Source organism: Podarcis bocagei, assembly GCF_964188305.1.
Source record: "Podarcis bocagei genome assembly, chromosome: 3".
NCBI classification, from domain to species: Eukaryota; Metazoa; Chordata; class Lepidosauria; order Squamata; family Lacertidae; genus Podarcis; species Podarcis bocagei.
The window spans coordinates 31466234-31493606 of record NC_138127.1 but is presented as its reverse complement, the minus strand read 5'-3'; the positions used below and the strand labels follow the sequence as shown (position 1 = coordinate 31493606).

General features: G+C 40.6%; 1 protein-coding gene across 2 annotated transcripts; it reads right to left on the bottom strand.

Moving 5' to 3' along the window:
• Window positions 1-7425: 7425 nt before the first annotated feature.
• MANEA (mannosidase endo-alpha) lies at window positions 7426-26415 on the bottom strand. 2 transcript variants are annotated; one of them, XM_081186640.1, is made up of 5 exons: window positions 26310-26415; window positions 21515-22101; window positions 19407-19516; window positions 17347-17423; window positions 7426-16812 (listed from the first exon to the last, which is right to left on the bottom strand). In XM_081186640.1, the coding sequence occupies exons 2-5, from the start codon at window positions 22059-22061 to the stop codon at window positions 16176-16178; spliced, it is 1371 nt and encodes a 456-aa protein (XP_081042766.1). In that variant the 5' UTR covers window positions 22062-22101; window positions 26310-26415; the 3' UTR covers window positions 7426-16175. The 2 variants fall into 2 exon arrangements, with proteins under 2 accessions (XP_081042766.1, XP_081042767.1); XM_081186641.1 differs by having other exon boundaries at window positions 21515-22097; window positions 26310-26412.
• Between the last annotated feature and the right edge of the window lie 958 nt (window positions 26416-27373).

The window sequence follows — 27373 nt, the reverse complement described above, 5'->3', positions numbered from 1 at the left end:
GTAGTGAGCCAGTTCTCAGACAGCTGCATTAGTTTCCAGTTAACTTCTAGGCCCATTTCAAAGTACCTGTGTTAACATTTAAAGCCATGAATAGTCTGGGACTCAAATAGCTGAGAAAACCTACCTGTTCAACAGAAGCAGCTCTGTATTAAATGAAGCATATAGCATGCGGGCCTGTGGAAAAATCTTTTTATTGGTGAAATTAACAGAAGCTAAGACTTCGACACTGTTAGCCACATAATTACCAGGCATTTGCATAGCTGAAATTTCAGCTCCATGGAATTAAAAAGTATCAGTTCATTCCTGGGCTCTGACTCTGAACTATTTTTGACTTTTGATCCTGGTCTAATGAGTGCAAACCATGTTCTTTAAGTAGGGATGGCTACATTTCCCTTTTATGTGTGACAGCTTTTGCTTCACTTTGATTCCTTCTTGGTATAGTTGATTTCCTTTCCTTCAACTGCATTTTATGATTTCTGTTTCAGCAGAACTGAAAGCCTTAGAAGGACAGAAAACCCCTTAACATTCCCAGTGCAGAAGACAGCAGTGCACGTAGAAAGCTCACAATATAGTTCTGAGATCTAAAAGTGCATTGATTGTGCAAATTAGGCATTCACAATAAGAAAGCAGTGGAACTTTGGAATGAGGAAAGGGGAGGAATATGCTATGCGTGGGTTACTACATAGCTTGCTTGCAGTTGATTGGGTAATCCAATTCAGTATCATAGAAGTAAATGATACTTTTAAAAATAAATGAAAGGATAATGTAGTTTGCAACATTTTTTTTTGGAAGTACCTCCATGCTAAATTACAAAACAACCCCCCCCCCCCCAATAACCTAAAGTAATGTATTCATTCTGTGGTTCTGCTACAGTTGCTTGGATAATATTATTTCTTCTTTATTGTACAACTTACATTTATTTTATTAGAGTCTTTTCCAGGAATGTTTCTGATGATTCTGTAACAGTCATTTTCAAATTGTTTTCTGGAGAACGGATGAGTTTCTTGGATTCTTGTCTGAGGGTGTTCAGTGAGGAAATCATTAAAAATGGTAGATAGGGTTCTCTGAAAGACAGTTTGTCTTCACAGATCATCAGAGACTTTGTCTAAGTGTGTGTGTGTGTGTGTGTGTGTGTGTGTGTGTGTGTGTGATATGAAAGAATCAATACTATCACAAAACAGAAATAATATTAACCTGTTGATCTACTGAACCAAGCTATACACATGTAGTTCTGACACTGGTTCACAACCCAGATGAGACTTCCAGGTTGGCTGCCTGTGAAAATCTGTAATATGCATAAAAGTCACTTGCCTAAGAATAGGCCCCATGGAATTCAATTTGCTGCTGAACAGACACACTTAGGATTGTCCTTTCGCACAACATAAGGACATAAGAAAAGCCTACTGTATCAGGCCAGTGGCCCACCTAGAAAACCCTCAAGCAAGACCTAACCACAAGAGCACTCTCCCCTCCTGCAGTTTCCAGCAACTGCTATTCAGTTGACAAAGGGACAGCAATGGGTACACTGTCCTTAACGCCAAGCAAAATAAGCACATCATCTTAAACAGCATCTTAAAAAGAAGAAGAGAAGAAGAAGAGTTTGGATTTGATATCCCGCCTTTCACTCCCCTTCAGGAGTCTCAAAGCGGCTAACATTCTCTTTTCCCTTCCTCCCCCACAACAAACACTCTGTGAGGTGAGTGGGGCTGAGAGACTTCACAGAAGTGTGACTGGCCCAAGGTCACCCAGCAGCTGCATGTGGAGGAGCGGAGACTCGAACCCGGTTCCCCAGATTACGAGACTACCGCTCTTAACCACTACACCACACTGGCTCTCAGAGACATCACCTTGCCAACAAGGGTCCGTATAGTAAAAGCCATGGTTTTCCCAGTAGTGATGTATGGAAGTGAGAGCTGGACCATAAAGAAGGCTGATCGCCGAAGAATTGATGCTTTTGAATTATGGTGCTGGAGGAGACTCTTGAGAGTCCCGTGGACTGCAAGAAGAGCAAACCTATCCATTCTGAAGGAAATCAGCCCTGAGTGCTCACTGGAAGGACAGATCCTGAAGCTGAGGCTCCAATACTTTGGCCACCTCATGAGAAGAGAAGACTCCCTGGAAAAGACCCTGATGTTGGGAAAGATGGAGGGCACAAGGAGAAGGGGACGACAGAGAACGAGATGGTTGGACAGTGTTCTCGAAGCTACCAGCATGAGTTTGACCAAACTGTGGGAGGCAGTGGAAGACAGGAGTGCCTGGTGTGCTCTAGTCCATGGGGTCACGAAGAGTCGGACACGACTAAACGACTAAACAATAACAAATAAGCACGGCTCTTTACATTACCTCCACAATTTTAAACAACTTGAAGATGCTTTCTGAAGGCCATTTGCTTATAGCTTTATTAATTACATTTCTATCCCAGCTTTTCCTCCATGAGTTGGCAGAACTAGATATCTGCTGACCACCCTGCACTTTCAGTTTAATGCCTGAAAGGGGCTTATGGGTTTTCCATTGTTATTTCTCTTAACTCTGAATAAAATACACGACTGCGAGACCAGGTCTTTCATTAATCCTAGCAGTTATCCAAACAGCTTAGGCATTTGCTTTTTGAAATGTCAGCAAAGCATAGAGATTCCTGTGCCTACAAGCCTGACCCAAGCTTCTAAATGTAAGGAAAATGACACTTTCCTTTCTTTGCTATAGCATTAGAATAAAATCTTCCATTCAGACTTTCCCAGCTGAGACCTATTAATACTCACAACAGGGCAACATTTTAATTTTCCTCTCTATTTCCCCTGGAGCAACCAGGTCCTGATTTGTTTGCTTGTTAATTTTATTTTCTGAATCATCTCACTGCTGTATGAGGAAGCCAGAGATTTGAGATGCCATGCTGTGTTTCCATAGCAATGGCTTGAGTCTCTCAGTATGGCTCTGAAGGCCATACCCTAGTCAGCCACGCACTGCACATTTCCATTTATATAAAAACAAAAAATGTATTTTCTGCATAGACAAGCGACGGCAGAGCTCTCAAGGAGCACCATGATGAACAATGGAAAGGGAGCTTCAGACATTTACTTCTGTCTCATTCTGAAAAGCAGCATTTGAACAGCAGATCCAAATTCAGTAGGACAGTAGATAATTTCATATCTGGGTACAGAGGGGTGGTTGTTTTAGCTCTTGCATGTATTACAGTACTGAATCAACTGTATATACGTACAACTATAACCATTTTTCTAACGACACTTAATTGGGATAGCGAATGCTCATACCACATCCATTTGGGTGTGCAGTTCCTCATCCAAGTAAAGATTTGTACATGGAAACCTGCTTTCACATTTAACTACTGTACCTCTCTATCTGGACTAGCGCTTATGAAGTCATTGTGGTTCTATTTTTATTAGGCTGAAGTAATGAAATTCAAATTTGAACTTGACACATTTATTGGACTTAAAAGTGCTGAAACTCTCATCAATATTTAAAGGTACGCTGTATGTCTTGATCAGTTTGTGGCTTCGTAAGTCAAATTCAGTGTTCTGCCATGAAGTATGGCCACTGAAATAATGGGTTTAATATGCTCTCTGTTATTCACAAAGTGAGGGTTTGATCCACCATGTTCCACATAACTGTAGCCTAGACTTGAAGTTATTGAAGCAACTAGGGTTGGCATTGGTTGCAGCTACAGAGGGTTGCAAAGTTCTCCTGAGCAAGGCTTTGAATGGAACTTCTGGGGCTGGTTAAAGCAAAGTTCAGAAGCAAGATAAAAAAATTCCTTCCAGTAGCACCTTAAAGACCAACTAAGTTAGTTCTTGGTATGAGCTTTCATGTGCATGCACACTTCTTCAGATACACTGAAACAGAAGTTGCCAGATCCTTCTATATAGTGAGAAGGTGGGGAGGGGTATTACTCAGAAGGGTGGTCCACCTTCTCACTATATAGAAGGATCTGGCAACTTCTGTTTCAGTGTAGCTGAAGAAGTGTGCATGCACACGAAAGCTCATACCAAGAACTAACTTAGTTGGTCTTTAAGGTGCTACTGGAAGGAATTTTTTTATTTTGACTATGGCAGACCAACACGGCTACCTATCTGCAAGGTGAGCTTTACAAGCCTATGTTCTCCTCCAACTTTGATTTTGATCTGAGCTGGAAAATTCCTAGCTCTTCCACACTCCAGCTCTTGGCTCCCGTATCCTAGCATGGTATTATACATCATAAGCTTGGAAAGAATCCAAAGGCAACACAAGGAGAACCTGAGAAAGTTCACCCATCACTGGTTGTGTCAGTCCCATAGATAGTCATTTTTGGAAAAATCATGTTCCATCCAAAACAAAGTGTTCTATATTGAGTTGAAATAGCCTAGGGTCATTTTTATTTGGCAAAGCATTTATTTTAAGCTATTTTTAAAAATCTTGTCCTACATTGCAAAAAAGGTTTCTCTTCAATCCCTGCCATCTTCAGCTGAAGGACTTCAGACAGTAGGTCTTGGAGAGTCCACAAAACTCAGAGCATCACTGCCAGTCAGAGTAGCCAGTACAGTGGTACCTTGGGTTAAGAACTTAATTTGTTCCAGAGGTCCGCTCTTAACCTGAGGTACCACTTTAGCTAATGGGGCCTCCTGCTGCCGCCGTGCCACCACCGCACGATTTCTGTTCTCATCCTGAAGCAAAGTTCTTAACCCAAGGTACTATTTCTGGGTTAGCGGACTCTGTAACCTGAAGCATCTGTAACCCGAGGTACCACTGTACTGATATGTGGACCAATTATCTTAATTTGCATAAGACAGTTCCATATGTTTCTGTGAAGCAGGCTCAGCTGAAATATAGTGATTGGCCCAATGTAATCTCCATAGAAGGGGGATGGCTTGAAACCCAGTCTCTCCAGTCTCATCCAGAATTCTAACCAATACACATACCTGGTGCCTCTTGTTTATAGGACAGAAAATTCTTATTATTATTTTTTGCTTAAGAAGACCATTTAGTATTCATAAAAGGGAGGAGAGGAGCCACATTTAAAAACAAAAACAAAAAAACCTGTTCAAATACCTCTAGCCCACATGCAGGTTCTTTTCTGTCACCCAATAGGTTTAAAACAGACATTGCCTAGTTGTGAAAAATACACTGGAATCAAAGGATGCAAAATACCTATTTTCAATGTCATTACGTCTAAAAATCGCAGGCTATTCTATTCAGTATGCCAGAGCAGTTTCTTTCTGCTCTTACATTTTACAAACATTTTATCATTTAGTTTTTAAGATTTCAAGCTACAAAGCTTGTCCCTTGGGAAATTATTTTGCACAATAATAGCGCTACCTATCATGATGCCTTCTCTGACATTCAGCCAAGTTCTTCTTTTAATTTCACTTATTAGATTCACATATAATGCTATTTACTTTTGCTCAATAACTCATTGCCATTTAATGTGCTCAGCTATGTGCAGACATGCATTCCTCCTTTATCAGCAGCAAACATAGCCTGCACATATTTAAACTCGTATTTCCTTCTTAAAGCAAGTTTGACCATTTCTAGCTATTTTGTTGCTCAGTCTCACCTCTCAGAGCCAGTGTGGTGTAGTGGTTAAGAGCAGTAGTCATGTAATCTGGGAAACCGGGTTCGTGTCTCCGCTCCTCCACATGCAGCTGCTGGGTGACCTTGGGCCAGTCACACTTCTGTGAAGTCTCTCAGCCCCACTCACCTCACAGAGTGTTTGTTGTGGGGGAGGAAGGGAAAGGAGAATGTTAGCCGCTTTGAGACTCCTGAAGGGGAGTGAAAGGCGGGATATCAAATCCAAACTCTTCTTCTTCTTCTTCTTCTTTTTCTTCTTCTTCATTCCTCTGGTTTTTCACTAGTGAAATCAGCACCACACTTTCACTTTAAAATGTTCTCAGTTACACACATTGTCAAAAATTGTGGCTAACTTTTCAGTTTAATTTCATGGTGTTTGTGTCTCTTCTTCCCCCGCCACTGCCCCCCAATTGTCCTACCAAGCTTCCTGCTTGCTCCCATCTCAGTGTCTTCTGAACAGCTTATATAGTGGCAAAAACAGAAACGATAAAAAGGTTAAAGACCCACGCAAATCCTCACTGTCAAATGCTATTGAGATATACATCCGTAGGATGATTCATGGACTAGAATCTCTACAGAAGATAGGAAAAAGTCAAGTGGTTTGTAAGAACATTCAACATTTGACCAAGTGTCAAGCCCTGTAGAGCATGGGTGGGGAATCTATGGTCCTCCAGATGTTCTTGGCGTCTCATTGTGTTTGACCATTAACCATGCTGTCTGGAGCTGATGGGAAGCAACAGTATCTGGAGGTCTAGGGTTTCTTCATCCTGGCTTAAACCTTGCAAAGGTATGGCATCTAACCCCTGTACCATGGAATATTCATGGAACATGTATGTTGTTTATTTTCATCCTCCACGATGGGGGCCATCAGTACCTCCTATCATGGTTGTGGAAAGGTCTCAGTAGATATCTCATCAAACATCCACAATGCATGAGAGACTGTTTGCTCTTTCTGCTCAGTATGTGTTTGCCCTGGGTTGGCCTCTTCTATATCAAACATGCCAACATTTACATGGATGCCAGGATTAGATACCTTCCTTCCCTTTGGTTCTGATGGTGGAGAGGTACAAAGAGCTTCTCTCTGTGAGCAAGTGTGGCAGCGGTTGTTGGGAGGTGCCTTTCTTTCCATCGATGAGGGCACAGCCACACCATTTCCATTAAAACACACACCCTCCTCTTTCTGCAATCCTAACATTTTATATTTGCACTTAATAGCACTAACGTAGGTCTTCAAAACAAAAGTGTGGGAATGGAAGCTTCTTTGGATTCCATGATATGGTCTGCTGATTGTCCTTACCATAATACGATACAAAGTACTGAACACTCTTCAGTGCTTGGAAGGGATGCCCAGTGGCAACTATGTCATAACACAGCATCCGTCTCTCTATTCTAATTAAATTAGCAGTTTAGATGTGTAGACAGTGTGATCAGATCTGCACTGTTTGCTAGAATTTGTAGCCAAGAGGGAAAGAGGCAAATTCAAAATGTGTGGCAGGGACTTGTAAGCCATGGGGAAAGGGAACCGAGACAGCAGGAATGCAAGCTGGAAGGGGGCAGCTATTATGGGCAAGCCTGAGATGATTCTGGAGGGCAAGCTGATCAAACTCCAAAAGGGGCAGGAGTTGGCAAATGGAAGCATTCTCTTGTCGGCTACTAGTTGAGGGAAAACTTTATTAACTTAAGACTGGAAGCAGGACAGCTAATCTCTGAAACTTTGATAACCTTGTATAATGCACTGAAGAATACTGGATATGTGCTAGTTGCAATTCAAAAGGTAGCTATCTGAAATAATGCCCCACTAAGTAGAAAAGTACACATTTTCCAATTACTTCAGTCAAATATTATGAGACTATGCAATAACAGAAACATGGTAATGAAAATTTTATTTGTTAAAACACATAGCCCAGAATTGTTTGCAGTCCTTAGTTCAAGTGATAATTATATTACATACTATTTAACAGGATTTTACAATTTTTGAAGTGCATTTTCTGTAAATTACATTTCCTGAGACATGCATAGTATTTTAGACTTATATATGTTTTACATATCAAAACACTGTACATAATCAGTGGTGCTCAGTGATGCACAAAGTAAAGTACATCAAAAATACATTAACAGTTTAACAGTGATAATGTGCCACAGAAAGAAATGTACACACCTTGCATAATTACATTTTTTAAAGCAAGTATTATTTTAGCTAAGGATGCAAGTAGTTTATGCTTCTAAATTGTATGAAAACACAAGGGGAAAATAATTATTTTGTTCTCCCTCTGGGTTTACAAACACTTATAGATTACATATTAACAAACTGAATCAAAGAGGAAGGCAATCTTTTTTTATAGGAAGTTAGAAGGTGACACTTTGAATTGCCCTTGGTTAAAGTTTTGGAGCCTATAGTTTATTTCAGTAGCTTGTAAGATATATAGGTCTACAAGAGAGTGAACTTCCACTCTACCATAGGAATTCATGAACCTACAAAGTTAAAATAATGTCAACCAACTTAGATTCTTGAGGCTCTTAACTTCAAGCCTTCACAAAAGCTCACTAAAGGATCTGGACAAGATTCAGGTAGTTAAATGAGGCTAGCAGATCCCAATGATCTGGTTTTAAAAGTTGGAACACCATATTATTGCATTTCAAGCAGATATACCTCAGATATTTCCTATGCAGAAAATACTTCTACAAATAAATGATGTAATTATTTAGTTATATGCCAATTATTCAATTGTATATACATTCCTTTTTAGCCATGATTGTCCAACGTTTGGCAGTACTATCATATTGTGGGTAGAGTGTGCAACATCTGAAGTGGCCCTTAGGGGATATTTTCTGTATAATGCAGAATAGGGCTCATTCACCTTTAGCTCCCATTGTGGGTGTAGTATAATTAAGGAGTTTTATCAGCAAAAGATACTAAGATATTAGAGTCTGCACTATTTTATAGATTGGAAGAAGCTAGAAAATTCTAATCCTCAGGCTCAAATCATACCTCACATTTTCATACCTATTTCTGCCTTTCACAAGTTTGCCAACTCTGTTTTATCAAGCTTCACAAGCATTAATTGCACATATTTAAACCTTTAATAACAGATTGACAATACATTCAATGTGTGTTTATAAAAAAACAAGTCCCACTTTCTTCAATGGGGCTTACTCTTCAGTAGGTATATTTAAAACTGCAGTTTAAGAAATGTGAAGTAATTTCAGCCAGCTGTTACTGGACATAAAGTCCATGTAGAAGAAAATCTGTGGCAGAGTGGGAAGATGCAGGGGAGAAGCTTTTAAAAAACCCAAAGCTTAAGGGAAATGTTTTATTTCACATCATCCATTGGTTCCCCAATGAGCTTTCAAAGATGTATATATTGAAATGTATTCAGCTAAACTATAAATCTTGGAAATAAGAAATGTTGCTGTTATACCCCATTGCCTTTGTTTTTTAGGGCACATAAACTGAAGAGTAGCTATAGAAAATGGATTTCAGTGTAAGTGAATGCTACAAAGCAAGTCAATAAAGCAGGCAACTCGGAAGATTAAACTCCGTTGTGACTGTTTCTTGTGCTTTACTTTTTGTAGTCAGGTACAGGAACTCAAATACAAAATAAAAGCATGCCACATCTATTGTGAATAATGTATAATGTTAAGTTGAAGTAGGAACTCAAGTCTTTCCCCAGGGGCGCATGTATACTTTCTGCAGAGGAAGGCGTTTAAATGAAAGTATGAACGTGTCATTGTGAACATGCATGCACCATTTGTAACTGACATGCAACTGTGGGGGCCTTTTACTCAGAAATGCATTGGATGCCCATCGAAAAATTAAACAATGCTTAACAGCACTAAGGGTCAATATCTAGTAAAATGCATACAGCACTTTAAAAAGGCACTTCTTCTCCATAAAAGCCTCTAACAGTCAAGAAACATTTGCAAACATAACAGTACATAAATACAGTTCATAATTATTGTTCATATTTTGGAAAAATGCTGGAAAAAAGTCAAGCAATTAATAGTGATTCAAATTACATATTAAACTAAGAGAGAAACTCCATGTGTGGTGTATTTGTTGCTGGACCGTTACCACTGGAGACTGCTAGTTGGAAACTGAATTTTTGAATATGTCTCCACATAAACACACCACAACCTCCCTGTACATACCAAAACCAGAACTCTCCCTAAATTCTATTTTTGAATGTGCAAAAGATTTGTTTACTGCAGGTAACTTACTCTCCACCTGCAATATAAAGAGCTACAGTTCTGCAGCAGCTGGATCATACAAGTATGCTCATTGTACTTTTAAAAAAATGGGTGGTGCTTTAAGTTGAGCAATTAAAGAATAATGTCATATGCTTGAAAATTCCCAACTATTGCAGCTCCAGCTATTATTTTAAAAGAAAGAAATGGTCTAGCATTATCTTGTTTAGCTCTCCTCTCAACCCCACTGCTATAAACTTTCAAAACAAACCCACATATTCATATACCTGTTGCTGAGTTACAGTGGAGCATGAACCAAATTTGTTAACTTTAAAATTAAATTGCACAGGAATAACTTCAAAGTTAATACAGTTGGCAGGGAAGGTAGACAAGAGAAGGAATGATATGACAGAAAAAAGAAGAGGACTTTTTGAGCTAAGGGCATAATTTGTAGCTCACTTAGGACTTTTGCAATGCTCTTGCATATAATATCTTCATCCCAACTGACAGAAAAGGAAAACACAGTTGACAGATATCCATCAGCGGGCATGAACACTAGAAATTATCTGCAACATTCAAACCCAGGAAAATGATCTTCCACAAAATCCCAACTCACCAATTGAGCTGAGAAAGAATTGCAGCATTCAATACAACAAATTTAATTCAAGGTGGATGTCAAATTGTTGTTAAAGTTGGTGATGCTCATGGAAGCATAACACGTAAGGATTGTTCTGCACTAAGAAAAACTTTGGATCCAAATATCATGGCTTAGACAATGTAATTTTGACTCCAATGCAAGCCATAGCCTATGCTACACATATTTCACTGACTGGTTCTTGAGCAACCTACCAAGCATCAATCTCTTCCATACAAACTCTTCCCTCTAGAGCAGGAGGGAGCGATCTAAATTAGTCCCAGAAAGAAAGTATGGGTTGTTCAATTGGCTCATTAAGGCATACAGTGGGAAAATTAACACAATTTGCTTAAGCCGGAACACATTCACAATTAATCAACCTAATGTTTACAGTATGTATGCACAATATTATTTTTACGTGGAGGGTTCTTCCAACACATTTCTCCAGAAAAACAAAAGAAAGCAATTGTGCCTTATTTAGCTAAAACAAAGGGGGAAAGGTAAGAGAAACCTATCACAAAACATACCACACTTTTCACTCAAGCATTATTGTACCAATTACAACACATGGGCAGAAAAATCCTATGGTAATGGTTGTGCATGTGTGTCGCTGTGAAGATTCTTTGGGGAAGCTCCAACCACTTCCTAAGCCCCATCAACTTGCTGAAGTCAGGACAGGAGGTGGCTGGCAAGCTTTTCTCTCCCTTTCCCCCCAACCCTTTCAAATGGGAATGATTAACTACACCAGCTCCAGGACTGGTATAATTAAAGACTCCTCTGGGGAACCTGTCGGGGAAGGAGTGTACTGTGGACTCCTAGCTGCCGCACCACATCCTGACCCAGTGTCCCACACCTCTCTGCTTGATGCCAGAGAACCAGCATAAATTCTATGCCCACAGAGCTTTCCACAGGTGTATCAGGGGTCCTCTGGGAGCATAAGTACCATGCCTCCAGAATGGAACTTACGTCACTTCTGGTGACTCCTCAGCCCTTAATCAGCTGTAGGATTGTGTCCTTACATAGCTTTTGATGGTTCAGTTTTTTGAAATGTGAGCTGGGCTTCAAAAACAGCTTCAGCATATATTAACAAATGTTTCACCAAAGTATCTATTAAGCTATTCAGTATGCTTTCCACTGAAGTTCAAAGAAATCCCTGGCAAATAAGAGGCAGAATGAACATTTCAGAAAATACAAATCACATGAACTCTTACTCCAAGAACAGTGCTCCTGCAGTGTTCTTTTTTCATAGCATACAGAGTATGTTTGATATTTTCAATATAGGTGTGTACAAAACGGTTTCTAACTTCTCATTCATGCATTCATACTAACACTGTGCACATTAAAAGCCTTACAACTATTTATTTAAAAGTAAATTAGAATAATTTCATTTCTCATAAAGCAGACCTTATTATCGTATAATTGAAACAACTGTTGAGACACACACTTAATTCGGGCAGAAGAGAATGGAATTTGCAAGCTAGGTTGCGATTTGTAAAAACCTGTAGCCCTGCAGATGAGCCCTTTAAGCTCTAAATCAACCACTCTGGAATTCAGATTTTCCTTCCTCATAGTTACCATGTGACAGTGGCTTACTATGGTATGAATCATGCAGTGAGGTCTGTTCCTTAGTCTGCAGACAGTATTATTATCTTAAAAACCCTGGTGCAGGGTTTTAAAAGACTACTGAAGAAGTGTGATTCAAACTTATTTGACTGTACTTGCAACAGTTGTCTGCCTAACTCACTGCAAATCCAAGTGGAACTATACAAGTGACCTGAACCTAAGTATATGAAAATGTCTTGAGTACAAGTTTCCTTTATGTGCTTTCCAAGCCTTGCTGTACTTCTGAGAATAAAAGCTCTCACTTCTCAGTGGTATTCACTATGTAGCCAATGGACCAAATTGTATTATGTAAGGATACTCCTTGCGAGTTACTTCCCATCACGTATCCTACATGCCCTCTACCCAAATGTCAGATCTCCCTCCTCTGCCCTGTCCCCCCCATCCCCGGTTACAATTTCCAAACACTCTATGTACCCCAACTACATATTTAGCAGTGAAAGCAAGTGTCAGACTAGATCCGCATTCAACTCTCCATATTATATATATGCTAGGTGAATATAACATTCTATGAGATAAGGTGAAGAAATCTCATTGCGACTAGAATTGCAAAAGCAAGTAGAAACCATCTGCTAAGCAGCAGCAGCAGAGAGAAGAACTATGTCTGAAAAAAATCTACTTCAAATGAACAAAATACTTCAAAGTTGCCTCCTTTCAAAATTTCAAATTTGGAAAGGAAAATGATTGCCAAAAAATTCTCTAGCTGACACCGGGACCATTTTGCAGATGCCCTGAAGCTCTAGATGGGAAAATAGTGAAGCTATTAGGGTATCCTGGGGAGAAGTGTGCACACTTAAGCTGGAAGCTCCTTCAGATCCTGAACTGCTCCCACTGCTGTAAAGACAAGCCAGTTTTCACCTTAAATGCAGTTATTTGAGCAGAGCTATAGGCTACAAGTTGCAGCTGTGTATGCAGCACTACATCTGTTGCTTTGGATCACAGCCCTTAGCAGAATTATAATGAAATAAATGGAGGAAAATATTTAAAAGCTTATGTTGCGATTTTCTTTTAAGAAATGCAATATGGTTTTTAAACAAAATTGATTAGATGTCTAAAATGCCTAAGCAGTTGTAGCAAAACTGGTTTCAAACCATTATTACCCCTAAATTTTAACTGATCATGAGAATTTGAAAGCATTACTTTAAATACACCATAAGCGCTGTGTGTTTAAGGCAAAGAAGGGGCCTTCTAGATTTTGCTGGACAACAATACATCAACTTTGGACTGCTGGCCATACCGACTAGAGCTGACAAGGGTTCGGGCTGAACAATATCTAGAAGGCTATAGGTTCCCCAGCCCCAGGTTTAAGGACATATAATGATTCTAGGAAATTTGAAGGCATCAACATCGAAATTCTGTGCATGCCTATTCAGCTCCACTGAACTCAGTGGGATTTACTGCTGAGTAAACAAGGACAGGATAGTGCTGTAAGAAAATCAAATTCAATTAATGAGTTGCCATGCACAGAATTTGGGACAAGTTCCAAGTTACTGTCTTATTTTTGAGCTTGATTTTGTTTCATTTTGTTACTATATGGGACTTCATACAACTAATTCAAATAGTAATTAGTAAGTGCCACGATTAACAAACAGCCATCAATTCATCCCCAAAGGTGAAGCCAGTCTTAGTAAAGCTCTTTCACTGATGAACACTGAGTTTCAGAACAAATTGTAAAAGTTAATATTGACATATGGGAAGCACAATGCACCCAAGTGGATGTGTGTGCCTTAGCTCTAAACTACGGCCTATTTGGGATGGGTAAAGTGCAGCTCACAGTATTTTCCATCGTATTAGCTACTCTTATAAATTGGGTGGATGGATGAATGAACAGAACTTAAGTAATTAATCTTCACATTCTAGCTATACTATCAGTGTATGGATACCCATTCATGGCCCTGCAGTGAAGGTCTGCCAAAAAATCAGTTTCCATGACCTGAAAGGCAGAGAAGTGCATGTACCAGAAGATTTTTAATTTAATTTTGTGCAAATTGTTACAAAAGTGGCAATAAACAATCCATTTCAGTTTGGCTGGTGTCCTTGGTTCAATCTGCTATCTATCTATCTATCTATCTATCTATCTATCTATCTATCTATCTATCATCTATATCAAAAAGCCTTGAAACTGTCAGTATTTGCAAAGTCACTAACAATGGGTGTTTTTTAGGAGGGGGAAATAAACATCTGGATCTCATCTGCATGAACTCCAAAAACCATTTATCAGTAGCTTTAAAAGGGATGGGCCTCACAGAACTGGTTTGGCTTATACCTCTACAAGTTGTTTTCCAGCTTCTCCTTCCTTCCCACTTACTTGGCCTGGCAGCTACAACAACAACAACGGTACAGAGGTCTTCAGTAGGCTACTCCTATTGAAACTGTAGGATGTTTCCTGGGCACACAATGGCTGTTCAAAGGACTTGGGCTTCTTGAAATAATTACATTTCTTAGCAAGATGCTAGGAAAGAAGGAAAGCATGCAGGAAGCCTTCCTATGTTGCAACCACCAAATTTCATAGTGGACCAAGCTACAGGGGCTTGTGGAGGAAATTGCTTGAGCTTTGTCACACTCCATGTTACTGGAAGCACAGTAGCTACAAGCTGGGCTCAGAATTTGCTTCAGAATAAAAACAAATTAAAAACAGAAAATAATTTGGTTTGTTAAGCTCAACTTCCAATAACACCATAGGGATGGGGTTGCCCACCCCTGGGCAAAAAAGGGAAGGGCAAATCCTTTCGCCTGCAGCATAATATAGTTTAAAAAAAACCAAAAAAAAACCCCTGCAGAACCAAACTCATAAAATAAGACAATGAATCCATCTTGTGTGTTTGCTATATTAGCTTTGGATAAGTGTCTAGGGAGCACATTAGAGAGGCACTTTCAATTTGGAGATAATAAGGCACTCACTGAAAATCACAACATCCAGTAGCCCATTAGTGAGAAATGATTCAAAGCACAGGTGCTCTCGTGTTATAGTCCGCTCAACCCAGACTGCAGCTGGCAGTGTGTTTGGAAGAACATAGTCTTTGCTATCCAAAGTTGGGTGTCTCCAATTTCACGTGGAATATATATTAACACCACACTGGGGAAATACAATTCTTTTAAAAAGACATTTTTAAAGCTCCTACAAATGCTCACAACCGACAATTTATACTATTCCAAATTATTGTTTTCTGAGTCTGTACTCTAAAAGGTTAAATCCTGCTAAACATTCTAAGCACTCAAAAACATTTTTCTTCTTTGAAAATGATTCCTGTATTTAGGACCTAAAGCAAAGCAAACTGAGTGTTCTGTTCATGCGACAATGCCAAACAAAATGAGTAAATGTGCCTTTAAAAAACCTAACTGAAACAATTACTAATTATGATTATCATGATAATTTTGGTTCACTCATTATTTCTACCAAAATAAGTGCAAAAAAATGAGGAGAACATGTTTATTTTTCTACAAAATATATAATATACATCACGGGCACCTACCACCAATTCCTGTGGTTTGAATTGCAATGAATGGGAGTAGCATAGGAAACTCAGGCAATGTTCTTCTGAAGCTCCAATACATTTTTTAAAAAGTGATTCTTGTTCTGGAAGGTTCCTTGGTGAGTTCTCTACTTTCCCACTGGAAAAGATGCTTCACATATACAAATTAATATTTAAGAAACTGTTGTAAAAGGTTTTGTTCATGGTTCTTTAAAGGGCCTGACCTAAGGAGCACATTTAAGTGCACCACAGTGGTTTCCATTTGAGTGCTAGGGTTTGTTTTGTTTTTGCACACCTCTTCACCTTGCACTGGAAGTTGTTTCTGAGGTTTTCTCACTTTGAGGGAATTCTTCAGGAAAGGGGAAAGCTCAGAAGTCCAACTGGGTACAGAGACTCTAAGCAACTATTTTAGCTGGAATAAGCTCTGTATCATTCTACTAGTGTTATAAGTCAAATATTCTAGACAGTGTACTGGTAATATACAGAACATTAAAAGGGACAGTATTTAGCACTATCAATGTATTATAAGAACCCGAGGGGCTAATATTGCTTGCCATTGCTATCATTACTCTAAAAGTGAACATTTTCTCTTCGGAAAGCTATAGCAACAGTGTAGATGATATCCTCACAAATTAAAACGTTCTTGATTTATCAGCGAGACACAGCGATGGGCCCATCGTGGAACTGCCAAGTGGAAATGCACCTCATGTAAGCCACTGCTCTTTTTCTTTGCTGTACTTTTCAGACCACTTACGAGTGAGCTCCAGATAAATATTTGGCTTATGTGGCTGATAGTCGAGGTAAACTGCCTTTCCAGTCCTCTTTGGAATGGCCTTTTCAATCTGAGTTCCTTCATGCCATTCATTGAAAGAGGTGATAGAGATTATTTCAGGGCGTACCAGAAGCGCAGCGCTGAACGCAGTCTCGTAGTATTTGCCATTGACGCGGTTCCGTGTGTTGTGGCTGTTCCATGGTCGAATGCTGGTGTCTACGTAGCCTGGGCCCACGCTTGGAATAAACAGCAAGTTTTTCGTGTCACAAAAGGCTTTCAAACTTGGCCAGTTGTGATGGCTTGAGCCGTAGGAGAAGCCGTTGGTGGCAAAATATGTATAAATTCCGTCAAAGCCACTTCTATGGATTTCATGCTTGTGTTTTTCTTCCACAAGAAGGGCAATGAATAAGCTATCATAGGGTGTATTGCGTATACTCTGGGATCCAGAGACAGTAAGCAGATTTGCCCACATTTCAGGGATTGTTATATAAGAATCGTAGACATAAAACATGGGAAGGGTTCTACCTATGCTGACTTTATGTCTGTAAAAGGCTGGATGGGCTCCATATCTAGAAAGGAAAGAAAGTAACCAATATAAAGTAAATAACATTCATTTTTGTATCATTGGGTATTAAGCAGTGTTGTTTGCTCTTCCCAAATTTATTTCCATTCAGATGTGTCATCACCATCATTAGATATAGTAAAGGATGTACACTTGCCAATGTAGTTATGCACAATTAATTTTATTTAAATTAGTCATTTCCACACTATGAAGAAAAAATATATTCTATTGCTCTGCTTCTAATTTCATATTTCATGATACTTCAGCTAGTAAAGGCTAACTAAGGGTCTAGCAAGGCAGGAAGTTTGAAAAACAGCCTTAAGACACAGCTATAAATATGAGAAAACTGGCAATTGAACCAAATCTCTATGACTTGAACAGGCAGAAAAAAATCAGGGGATTTGAACAAGAAGCAGAGCTATTTGTGTGGATTAAGAACGTTAATTGATAGTGTACTGCACAACGAAACAAAATCACATGAAAAACACTGGACAGAGTTAAGTTGTAACATCAACATTCAAATACTTGAGGAAGTGCTTACTTGTCTATGATATACTTGATGTTGCTGTACATACTGCGATCATCTCTATCTTTGTATGGCTCAATATGGAAAGTGACCTAAAAAAATGAAATATTAGATAGGTGTTTTTAAATAACTGAATAATCTCAACATAGTGAAGGTCAAACACTTCTATTTATGAGGTTCAAAGGTGAGTCAAAGGTGAGTCAAAATCACCAGTCAAAACATTACTGTCTATAAACAGAAGGGAGGTATCAGCAGGCTTAGGGGAATACCAAGGTTTGCAGAAGTTATTCTTGAAATCTCCATTTTGAGCCTAAATATTCTGAGCCATAGTTGCACAAGCAGAAGCTGTAAGGTTTTCCTGCCTTCTCCTCCCCAGTATAGAACCCCCTGAGGATCAGAAGACTGCAGGAAACCACTGAAGGCTGTTTGCATCAAAAGCTTGCACAAGCCACTAGTTTAGTACATCTTACCACCTACTCCAGAGGTAGTTCTTCAAAACAGCTGAACCACATATAACACAATTATGCATGACAATGCAATTAGCTGGCACTTACAGAGATACCAGTTATGATAAAGTCACTTTAGACAAACTGCGATAAATATAACTTTCAGTCCTATCACTAGGTTGTGGTATTCATTTGGAAACCACATGAATTAAGAATAGGCGATCGAAATTTGGTCAAGATTTGTATCCAAGATTATGAAGTAAGGACATAAAATGTACAGCCTGCGCAAACCCTTTGGGAACTGTATTTGTTTCAGATGCTGTTTTACTTTAAAGTGCATCATGAGACAGAAACCTAGCAAGGGCAATGCGAGCAAGAATAAAAACTCCAAGCAATTCACCACAGGAGAGTTATGAACTTAAACAAGGAGCAACATGTTCCAAGTGTTAGTGCAACATAGCACTCTATTATAATTCACAATTCAACAGAATAATGTAAAGCCAATAGAAGTGCATGCAAAGTAACTCAAAAATACTCCTACACAACAACCACAACAAAAATGTAACTGTGATTAATATAAATTGCATTTCTAACAGGTGTGGGGAACCTTTGACCCTCCAAATGTTGCTATTATTTATTAAATTTCTATACCACCTTTCATCTGAAGATCACAATAAAAAACCACAAAAATACACAGTATAGTAGCAAACAAAGCAAGCAAACAAACAAACAAAAACAATAACTCTAATCATCCTGGCCAATGGTTGTAATTCAGCAACATCTGGAAGGCTAAAAGTTCCCCATATCTGAGGTAGAAGTACCAACTAAAGAATTGCTTTTGTGGTATTGTAAGCCTAGCAAGAAATATACAGAAAAATGGCTGCACCTCATTTGCCAGGCACTAAAAGCACAATCCTATGAGTGTTTCCAGAAGCACCCAGTGCACCATTGTATGCAATCTGTGCACTGGATTCAGTGGAAGTGACTTATAGGTTAATGGGCATGCATTGTAGCCTATGAATTCAGTGGTACTTCAGAGTAGACATGTATACACAGAAAATTGCTCTTTAGCTACAATAGTGTAAGATACTGTAGCTAAACTGGATACACAACGCTAGGCTGTTTCCTAGTTCTATCAATGTAGCACTTCACCAAACATTCCTTAGCTTGGAATTCTCAAGCTGTGGTCTGTGAACCACTAGTGGCCTGCAAGCTTTGTTTACGTGGTCTGTGGAATGTCCACATTAAATATTCATATTTATTTTCCATTGTATTTTATTGCTTCTTTTCCTCCTTATATCCCAATTGTAATATAATACAATACAAGAAATAAAAGGAGCAATAAAAACATGATTAAAAATCATACAGCATCCAGCACAGCACATTCCAATTGCTATAACACTCAGGGGAAAAAATCGTTAAGTGGTCTGTCAAGACCATCAACAATTTTCGATTGGTTCATTGGTGGGGAAGGAGTTTGGGCAGCAGCACCTTAGCCACAATGAAATTACATGCAATTAACTCAACTCCTCAAACTCTGATAGGACAACTGTGCAGAGAGTCTAACTTTAGAACAATCAGTCCATCATATCTACAACTTTGACAAGTCTAAAACTTCAAATAGTGTACCTTTAATTTGTACTTATGTGCAATATCCAAAATGGTTGGTACCAGGGCATCAACAGGTTCTCCATTTTCATCACCCATTCCAGGTGGGTACCAAGAAAGGGCCAATACCCCTAAGGAACAAAATATACATTTTACCTACAGTGATGTTTAACCAATTTGTATTGGATGTCTTTTTTAAAAAGCAATTTAGCAAACAAAGCATGTACAACTACTTTGAGATTTCAGTATCAAACATTTCAACACATAAGCCAATAAAATTGAGTTTCTTTAGCTATCTTCAAGTATCTCCAAGTCACCAATTAAATCACTACTGTACTAGCTTTATTGTTTGTTTGACTAATTTTTAAGAATGGGCAAAAAATAATCCTTACACTATCAGGTGGTAGAACAGGGTAGGTCTATACCCTTTTCATGCCTAATGGTTGGAATAGAACCTTAACAGACAGAGGAAACCAGCCTGTGGGAACAATATGGCTCCTTTTACAGTGGAACCTTGTGTTGCGTACCGTCCCCCTTGCAAATGCTGCAGGTTATGAGCTCCGCTAACCCAGAAGTAGATGTTCCCAGTTGCGACCTTTGCCTCGGGATGCGAGCGGAAGTTACGTGCTGGCAACGCGGAAGCAGCGGGAGGCTCCATTACTGAAAGCGTGCCTCATGTTATGAGCTGTTTCGGGTTACAAATGGACCTCCGGAACGGATTAAATTCGTAACCAGAGGTACCACTGTATACAATTCCAACTCATTTCTTGGCCAGTAAGGTATGAATCATGCAACAATCACCTCTGCTTGTATCTGTCTCTAAGAACAGAAATCAAGGGAATGCTGATGGAGAGGAGATGCATAGGTCATATTTAAATTTTTTTTGAGAATGAGAGGCAAGGCAAAGCAAAGTGTAAAAAATTGTCTGTTTGCAGGAATAGGGGAAGTGCAACTTTATCTGTTAAACAGCCTTAAAATGTGTTTTAAGATGAATTAAGTAAACATCATTAAAAATGCGTGGGGAGGTGAACAGTGGATGGGGTGTGGCCAAGCAGACAGAGGACAGAAGTTGAGCTCTGCAAAAGTACCAGCATTAGCCACTGAATACACGGTTGAAGTGGTTTCATTTTTCAGCTGCTCTGCCCTTCTGCCTCTATAATCAGGTGGCCTTCCAAGGGAGTGACTGAACAAACCAGGATGCCCAAGCTGGGATGCAGTAAGAAACCAGTTAGTGCAAACTGCAGCTGAAAAGCCAGCTTCAAACTGTGCTTATGGATCCTCCTTTGTCAACTCACAAAATCCACGATTAGTGAGTAAATTTCAGTACAGCAATTAATCCAGAATGCGGCAGCTAGACTGGCGACTGGGAGTGGCCGCCAGGACCACATAACACCGGTTCTGAGAGATCTGCATTGGCTCCCAGTACGTTTCCGAGCACAATTCAAAGTGTTGGTGCTGACCTTTAAAGCTCTAAACGGCCTCGGTCCTGTATACCTGAAGGAGCATCTCCACCCCCATCGTTCAGCCCGGACACTGAGATCCAGCGCCGAGGGCCTTCTGGTGGTTCCCTCATTGCGAGAAGTGAGGCTACAGGGAACCAGACAGAGGGCCTTCTCGGTAGTGGCGCCCGCCCTGTGGAACGCCCTCCCATCAGATGTCAAAGAGATAAACAACTACCTGACATTCAGAAGACATCTTAAGGCAGCCCTGTTCAGGGAAGTTTTTAATATTTAATGCTGTATTGTTTTCAACACTTGATTGGGAGCCGCTGGGGAAACTCAGCCAGATGGGCAGCATATAAATAATAAATTATTATTATTATTACAGGTGTACAAGCAGCCATAGTTTAGCTAAACAGAACAGGTCACAAGTCTAGTAGAAGGCGATAGTCCACGTAGTTACCTTCCAAGTTGCTGGTTTCAATATATTTTTACTCAATCCCTGAAAAAGACATTTGTGATTCATCCTAATTGTCCTATCCCATGGAGAAAACAGTTAATAATGGGGAAATTACGTAAGACTTTCTCACAGTTCAGTTTCAGTTCAAAGAGGGGGGAAAGTGACTTATCACACCAAAGCTCTGAATTCAAAACGCTTAATGCCATACAGAAAAATAAAATACCATTTACCAATGGAAGCTGAGCTCATCTGCTTCATGTGCTCTTCTATGACAGAAGGGTCTTTGGAGCTGTAAGGTCCAAGTTCAGGATAGAAGCTGGAGCCAATATCCTCCGGAGGACTGTGCCTTCCTTTTGGATAATCACTTGCAATTTTGGGATCCCAATGTGTTAATAATGGGTGGTTCCAGTGAATATATTTTCCATCAAACTGCGGTGTCCCATACCAGCTGTAGTAAAACACATGAAAGTTGTAATTTGGGGAAGGCAGCTGTTCTTCTAGTTTCCTTACAGAAACGGTGGGTTTTTTTAAGTTCATTGTTAAAGGGTGAACATTTTTTGCGTGTGTGAAACTTTCTTCCTTAGCTCCGCTCTGCACATTGAACTTATTTCTTAGATGTGTTGTTCGTTGCTGAAAATCTGGTAACAGGCCAAGGCCAAATGGATCTCCAAACCCAGCTCTTTCAGGTCTCAAAGTTTTCAAGGCCATCATTATGGAGCATATGAATAAAATAAAGAGCACCAGAATGATGCACGTTCTCCTGCGAAATCTTGCCATGATGTCATTGTAGTTCAAGGCACACGTAGGCGGCTTCTAGCTGCCAATGATTTAAAAAGCATAATGTTAGGGTTTGAAATGTTGCAAACAATTTTTTAAAAACTATTTAACATTTGTAAAGCACCCTAAATATTTCTAAGCAGTCCCTTCCTGCAGACTCAACACATAAGAGACAAAAACATGAAATAAAAAAGGTTAAGACTAGAAAAAGAAAGCAAGGGCCAGATCTGGGTCCCCCTTACCATGATGTTCTTTCTTTGTCTCCTGGCCAGGGTAACATTTCTGGTGGGAAACAATATCCCAAAAGCTGTTCCTCTGGCCTATGGATGAGTCCACTCTGGCCTCTCCCTTGTCTTGTTTTCTTTAGGCAGGCCTTTGGCCCACAAGCTAGCTTCTAAATAAGTTTACATATTTCCCCCCACCGTTTGCCTCTTGCAATCACCCACCACTTAGGCGTGGCTCTCAGAAGGGTTCCTCAGAAGGGAGTATACCAGTAATCCATGGGGTGAAAAAAGTTTGTCCATCCCTGGATTACAGCATTACTTCAGTCACTCAATGTCATCAGCCATTCTAACATAAGGAAGAATAGCCTTATGTCAGCTTGGTACAGAATTTTGATTTTCAGTTAAAATGTAGATACAACAATGAATCTTCATTCAATTTTGCTGTATAATAAACATTCTACAATTGTTATTGGATTTATCTATTTGGCAACAAACAACTCAGGAGTTAACAATACTTTTTTTAACATTACTGTTCTTTTATTGTGTTGTGTAGCATTTAATTTTGTATTAGTGTTATGGTGGTTATGTTTTTGCTTTTTGAAAAAATATGTCCCTTGCTAAAGCTATAACAAATAAACTGTGAGGTGAAAGAAAAAGAAAAACTGTAGGGATGAAACTTGATGGACGGAATGTTGAGATAAGAATGAGAGGGAACAATAAATTCTCCATGCAGAATAAGCAGCTTCACAAATGTTAGGCTGACTTCTAAATATAGTCAATTATCATCCAGGACATGAGATAGCTTGTCACAAAGACACAAGACACAGAGAAGCACAAGACACAAGCAATTTATCACTGGCAAGTCCACCTATTGTCTACCAAAACCCAAGAGAAACCTGGTTAAGTGGGGGGGGGGCAGGGAGAGAATGTTCTCTACCTGTGTAAACATTCCAAGCTTTCAGGCATAACAGAGGCAAGGAATGAAACTTGATGTGCATGTTAAGTGCAGAATTACACATTTCATGTTCAAACTCTAGCCCCTACACCCATTTTCAGGAAGGTCACAAAACTCCTACACAGTTCCATTACTAGAAAATGAGGTACTTAAAATAAAAGAACAGTGCCACACCTTTTCTCCTTAGTGTAATTTCACATTAGAAATACAATTTTCTCTCTCCTTTGAGTACCAGTTTCCAATAGTTTAAGTTGTGTTATTATTATTGGAAAATAGGGTTGATCAAGACAAGGTTCATAAAGATATCTTGTTTAAGAAGAAAATCAATGCAATAAGATTTATCCTCAACATTAATCAAATAGACAATGTTCTACAGTATATTAACATATATTATAGAAGCACAGGAGGTTCTTTCATTGTAAGCCTCAAAATTCCATAGCTTATAAAAATGCCGTCTGTTGAGCTAATAACTTGGCTTACGTTGTCTAGGCTGAAGAGGTCTATGAAAGTGCCAAATTTCTAACTGACCTGAAAAAGGTTGCCACAGATAACAGAGTAAGTCGAGAAGTGCTGAAAATTTACTTTGCCCTGTCCCCTTCTTTTTAGGAACATAGGAAGTTGCCTTATACTGAGCCAAACCCACTGGTCTATTCAACTCATTATTGTCTGCACTGACTGACAGGGACTCTCCAGTATTTCAGTCTCTCCCAGTCTATTCAACTCATTATTGTCTGCACTGACTGACAGGGACTCTCCAGTATTTCAGTCTCTCCCAGTCCTAACTGGAGATGCCATAAAGGACTGAACCTGGGGCCGTTTGCATGCAAGGCACTGAGTTGTGGCCTTCTGCTATTAAGACCACATACTGTATAACTGATTTTAATACAGAGTTTTTACATTTTTGTAATCTGCCCTGAGACTTTATTTTAAAGGTCAACTAAGAAATATAATAAATAACGATTCTTTCCAGTTTTGGTGAAACTTGCTGATCTATTTCATTCAGGCTTCTTGTAGAGCCCTCACTTCCACAGGCTTGGTGAAGTTCTGAAAAGCTACTCAAAAGTTATTAAGATTTCCTCTCTCATTAAAGTCCATGGTAAACAAGCACAGGCACAGGGCTTATGTTCCACGTCATCACATGCATTGGTGGAGCGTGCATAAGCCTGCCCTATCCCACAGTGAACCCACTTCCACACACTCCACCCCACACTGAAACTGCCCCCACATATCCTTTGCTTCACACTTAAAGCACCACCACAGAAACAGACACAGAATTCCACACACAATCTCGATACACACCCCATACTTAAACCCACCCCTACCCCCCGCCTACCACCTAGTGTTCTCCTCATATTGGGAGAAAGGCAGGAGCGAAGTAAACAGCAAGTTAACTTTTAAGGTCTCAGGGAGTCAGTCTGCCAGGCAGCAAGATTACTGAGCAAGAGAGGATATTACCACCCTGTGCAGACTTACTCAGAAGCAAACTTTTCTGAACACAGAGGGTAAAATCTATTCATTTGCTTATTTCTACACAGCTACTAGCTTGTTTGTGTTTTGCTTTTGCAGAATCACTCCCCACATTGAAAATACCACAGGGCTACTACAACAATTAACAGTTATGAAACCATTACTTCTCTATTTAGCAGAACCCATTATCTCAATATATTTTCTTTCCATAAACTAAGTAATACGGTAATACAAAACCAGTACAATGTTGGGTATTTTTGCTGGCCCCAGGCACTCCATCCTCCCTTGCAGGATTGGGCCTGAAAGACCAAGGAAAAGTGGGGGTGCATGGAGGCAAAGTTGCCAGTAAGCACAATCTGTGACAATGTACAACCTCATTGGTGATCAGGGTATATTTCTTAAGGTTTCATCAGCCTTAACTTCAAATGTCCTGAGTTTGTGGAGTTTGAATCAACATCAGAAAGCCTTAACTCGTATTTTAAAACTAGCAAGTTTTTTGATCATTGAATATATAGCACACACTGTCATCCGTGAATATAATAGTTTGCAAATAAATAATGCATATACAATTTTGTACTGAGCTGTATCTTATGAAATTAAAAGTAAATAGCCATGACAGCCATTCCACACAATATCAGCTACTCTATCAGCTGAACCTACTTTTTATTATACTGTATACAGAGAGGAATTAAGGATATAGTATACTAGTTGCTCTTCTGTGACATTAGTTATATTACAATGTAACACCTAGTTACATTAGTGTAAGCCCTATTATAACAACTTTTCTTATATCTTGTTGTCAAACTTCTGATAACCGGGGTGGGGGTGGGGGTGGGGGGGGCAAAGTCACAGGCTGGCATGACATCTGTTAGAAACCGTTAACCCCTTCATCAACCTCTCTGAACGGCATGCAAGCAGAGCCCTCCTTCGCATGGGGGAAAATGCACCCCGTGGTTTGCTTCTGGACGAAGTGCCAACCCTTGACCACTTCCACCCCAAACTGAGCTCAACGTCAGTCTGGGTGCTTACTGCAGCTCGGGAATTGGTGAGAGGCAAGGAATAACCCCTTGCAAAGCTCAGACCAAATATCTAGAAGAAATGAATTTAATCGTTGCGTGTATGTGTGTATTTATGTACACGCATAGGCGGGGTGCATGTCTCGCCGACCGTAATTGTATTTTATTTTTGGTCCTCGCGACACCCCTGCGAGGATGGCCTAATTACCACAGCTGGGATTTGAGCGCGAGCCTCCCCAGCAACGGCTGCGCCAGCGCACGTATCCAGGCGCCTTACCTACCCAACCGGGCCAGGCAAGCCCCGCAAGCGCTACTTCACCTGCGCAGCGCCCCCGGCTCTCTTCCGCCGACCACCTCGCCTCGGGACCCCCATTGCTCGACTCCCGCCCCCCTCGGAGAGTCACGTGAGGCGCCTCGGGCGCGCGGGCAGCCTTTCACCTCCCCCCACCCACCGGACCGCAGAGAGGACCCTCCCCCATTTTTGTCGCCGCCGCCGCCGCTGTCATTGCCAAAGCACAGAAGGAGAGCAGGCAGGGTGGAAGAAGGAGCCTCCTCCTCCTCTCCTCTTTCCCCGCCTCTCACTTACCCCGAGTTCAGAGCCAGAATCCGCAGGGACTGGAAGATCGAGGGTCCTGCATTGATACTGGGTCCGCCGAGCATGCGTAGTAGCAGAGGGAGAAGCCGCCGCTTGCCCTTAAGCTCGCGGGAAGAGCTACGTAGTAACTAAGCCACTTCCGGTCTGCCCAGGAGGTGGGGTTGCGGGCTTCACGCCCACCCCCCATGTGAGGGGGGGCTGGTTTCAGCCCCCTCGAGAGCAGGGGAATCCCGGCTAGCCCCAGTGTTTGTTTCCCGCATATCAGCTGTTCCTGTTTGTCGGAGATCTTATCTGCGTTGCCTGGAGCGTTCCTGCCTTGCTTCTTTGTTGCCTTTGTTCTTGAGCTGCAGGGCACCTCGTGGAATATGCTGTAGCTTCACAGAAAAAGCTCCCTTTCTTTTACAGAGAATTTCCAGCATTCGCTGCTGGTGTTGCTTGATTTCTAAACTGCTTGATGTTCAGGAGTTGTTATCTCTAGTTTTGGAGCTGAAACCAATTTGGGGCTTTTCTCCTTCTGGGGGTTTCCCCCTTTGCGCTCCATTCCAGCTGCTGCAGTTTAACACCGGAGCTGTAAATGAGCTAAAATCACTGTGTGTGTGTTTGTGTGCTTTCCTTCCAGCATCTCTTTCACGTCTACAGTTTTACAGGGAGCTCTGTGTGTTTCGGTGCAAGTTCCCTGCCCTCAGGAGCTTGCCGTGTCTGCTGCTGCATGCCCCCTTCAGAGGAATTTATTCAGCTTTGTGGAGCTTTTTCTGCTGTGATCCGTTGCTTGCCCTCGGCTGTTGACTGCCTGTTCTGCAAGGAGCTCAAGGAAGAACGTTTGGCTCCTCTTCGTTCCTTCCATGGAGGACGCAGCACACCCATCCAATCAGGTTTTGCTGTTAGGGCTTCAGGTTTTAGCTAGGGGTTTGTGCAGGGGAGCGTGGTGCAATTAGGCAGAAGGGCAGCTGCGGGAGGAGAGCAGGCTACGTTTTGTGCCGGCTGTGTTTCATTTTCTTGCCGGGGTGAGGGGCAGAATTTCTTGTTAAATAATCATTTCAGCAGCATTCTTGAGG

Coding starts and splice junctions, on each gene's coding strand:
- MANEA (XM_081186640.1), bottom strand. CDS start 22,061: ATGGCAAGATTTCGCAGGAGAACGTGCATCATTCTGGTGCTCTTTATT. Junction 19,517..21,514: donor GATGAGCTCAGCTTCCATTG/GTAAATGGTATT, acceptor TTTGTTCCTTAG/GGGTATTGGCCCTTTCTTGG. Junction 16,813..17,346: donor ATCAAGTATATCATAGACAA/GTAAGCACTTCC, acceptor TTTCCTTTCTAG/ATATGGAGCCCATCCAGCCT.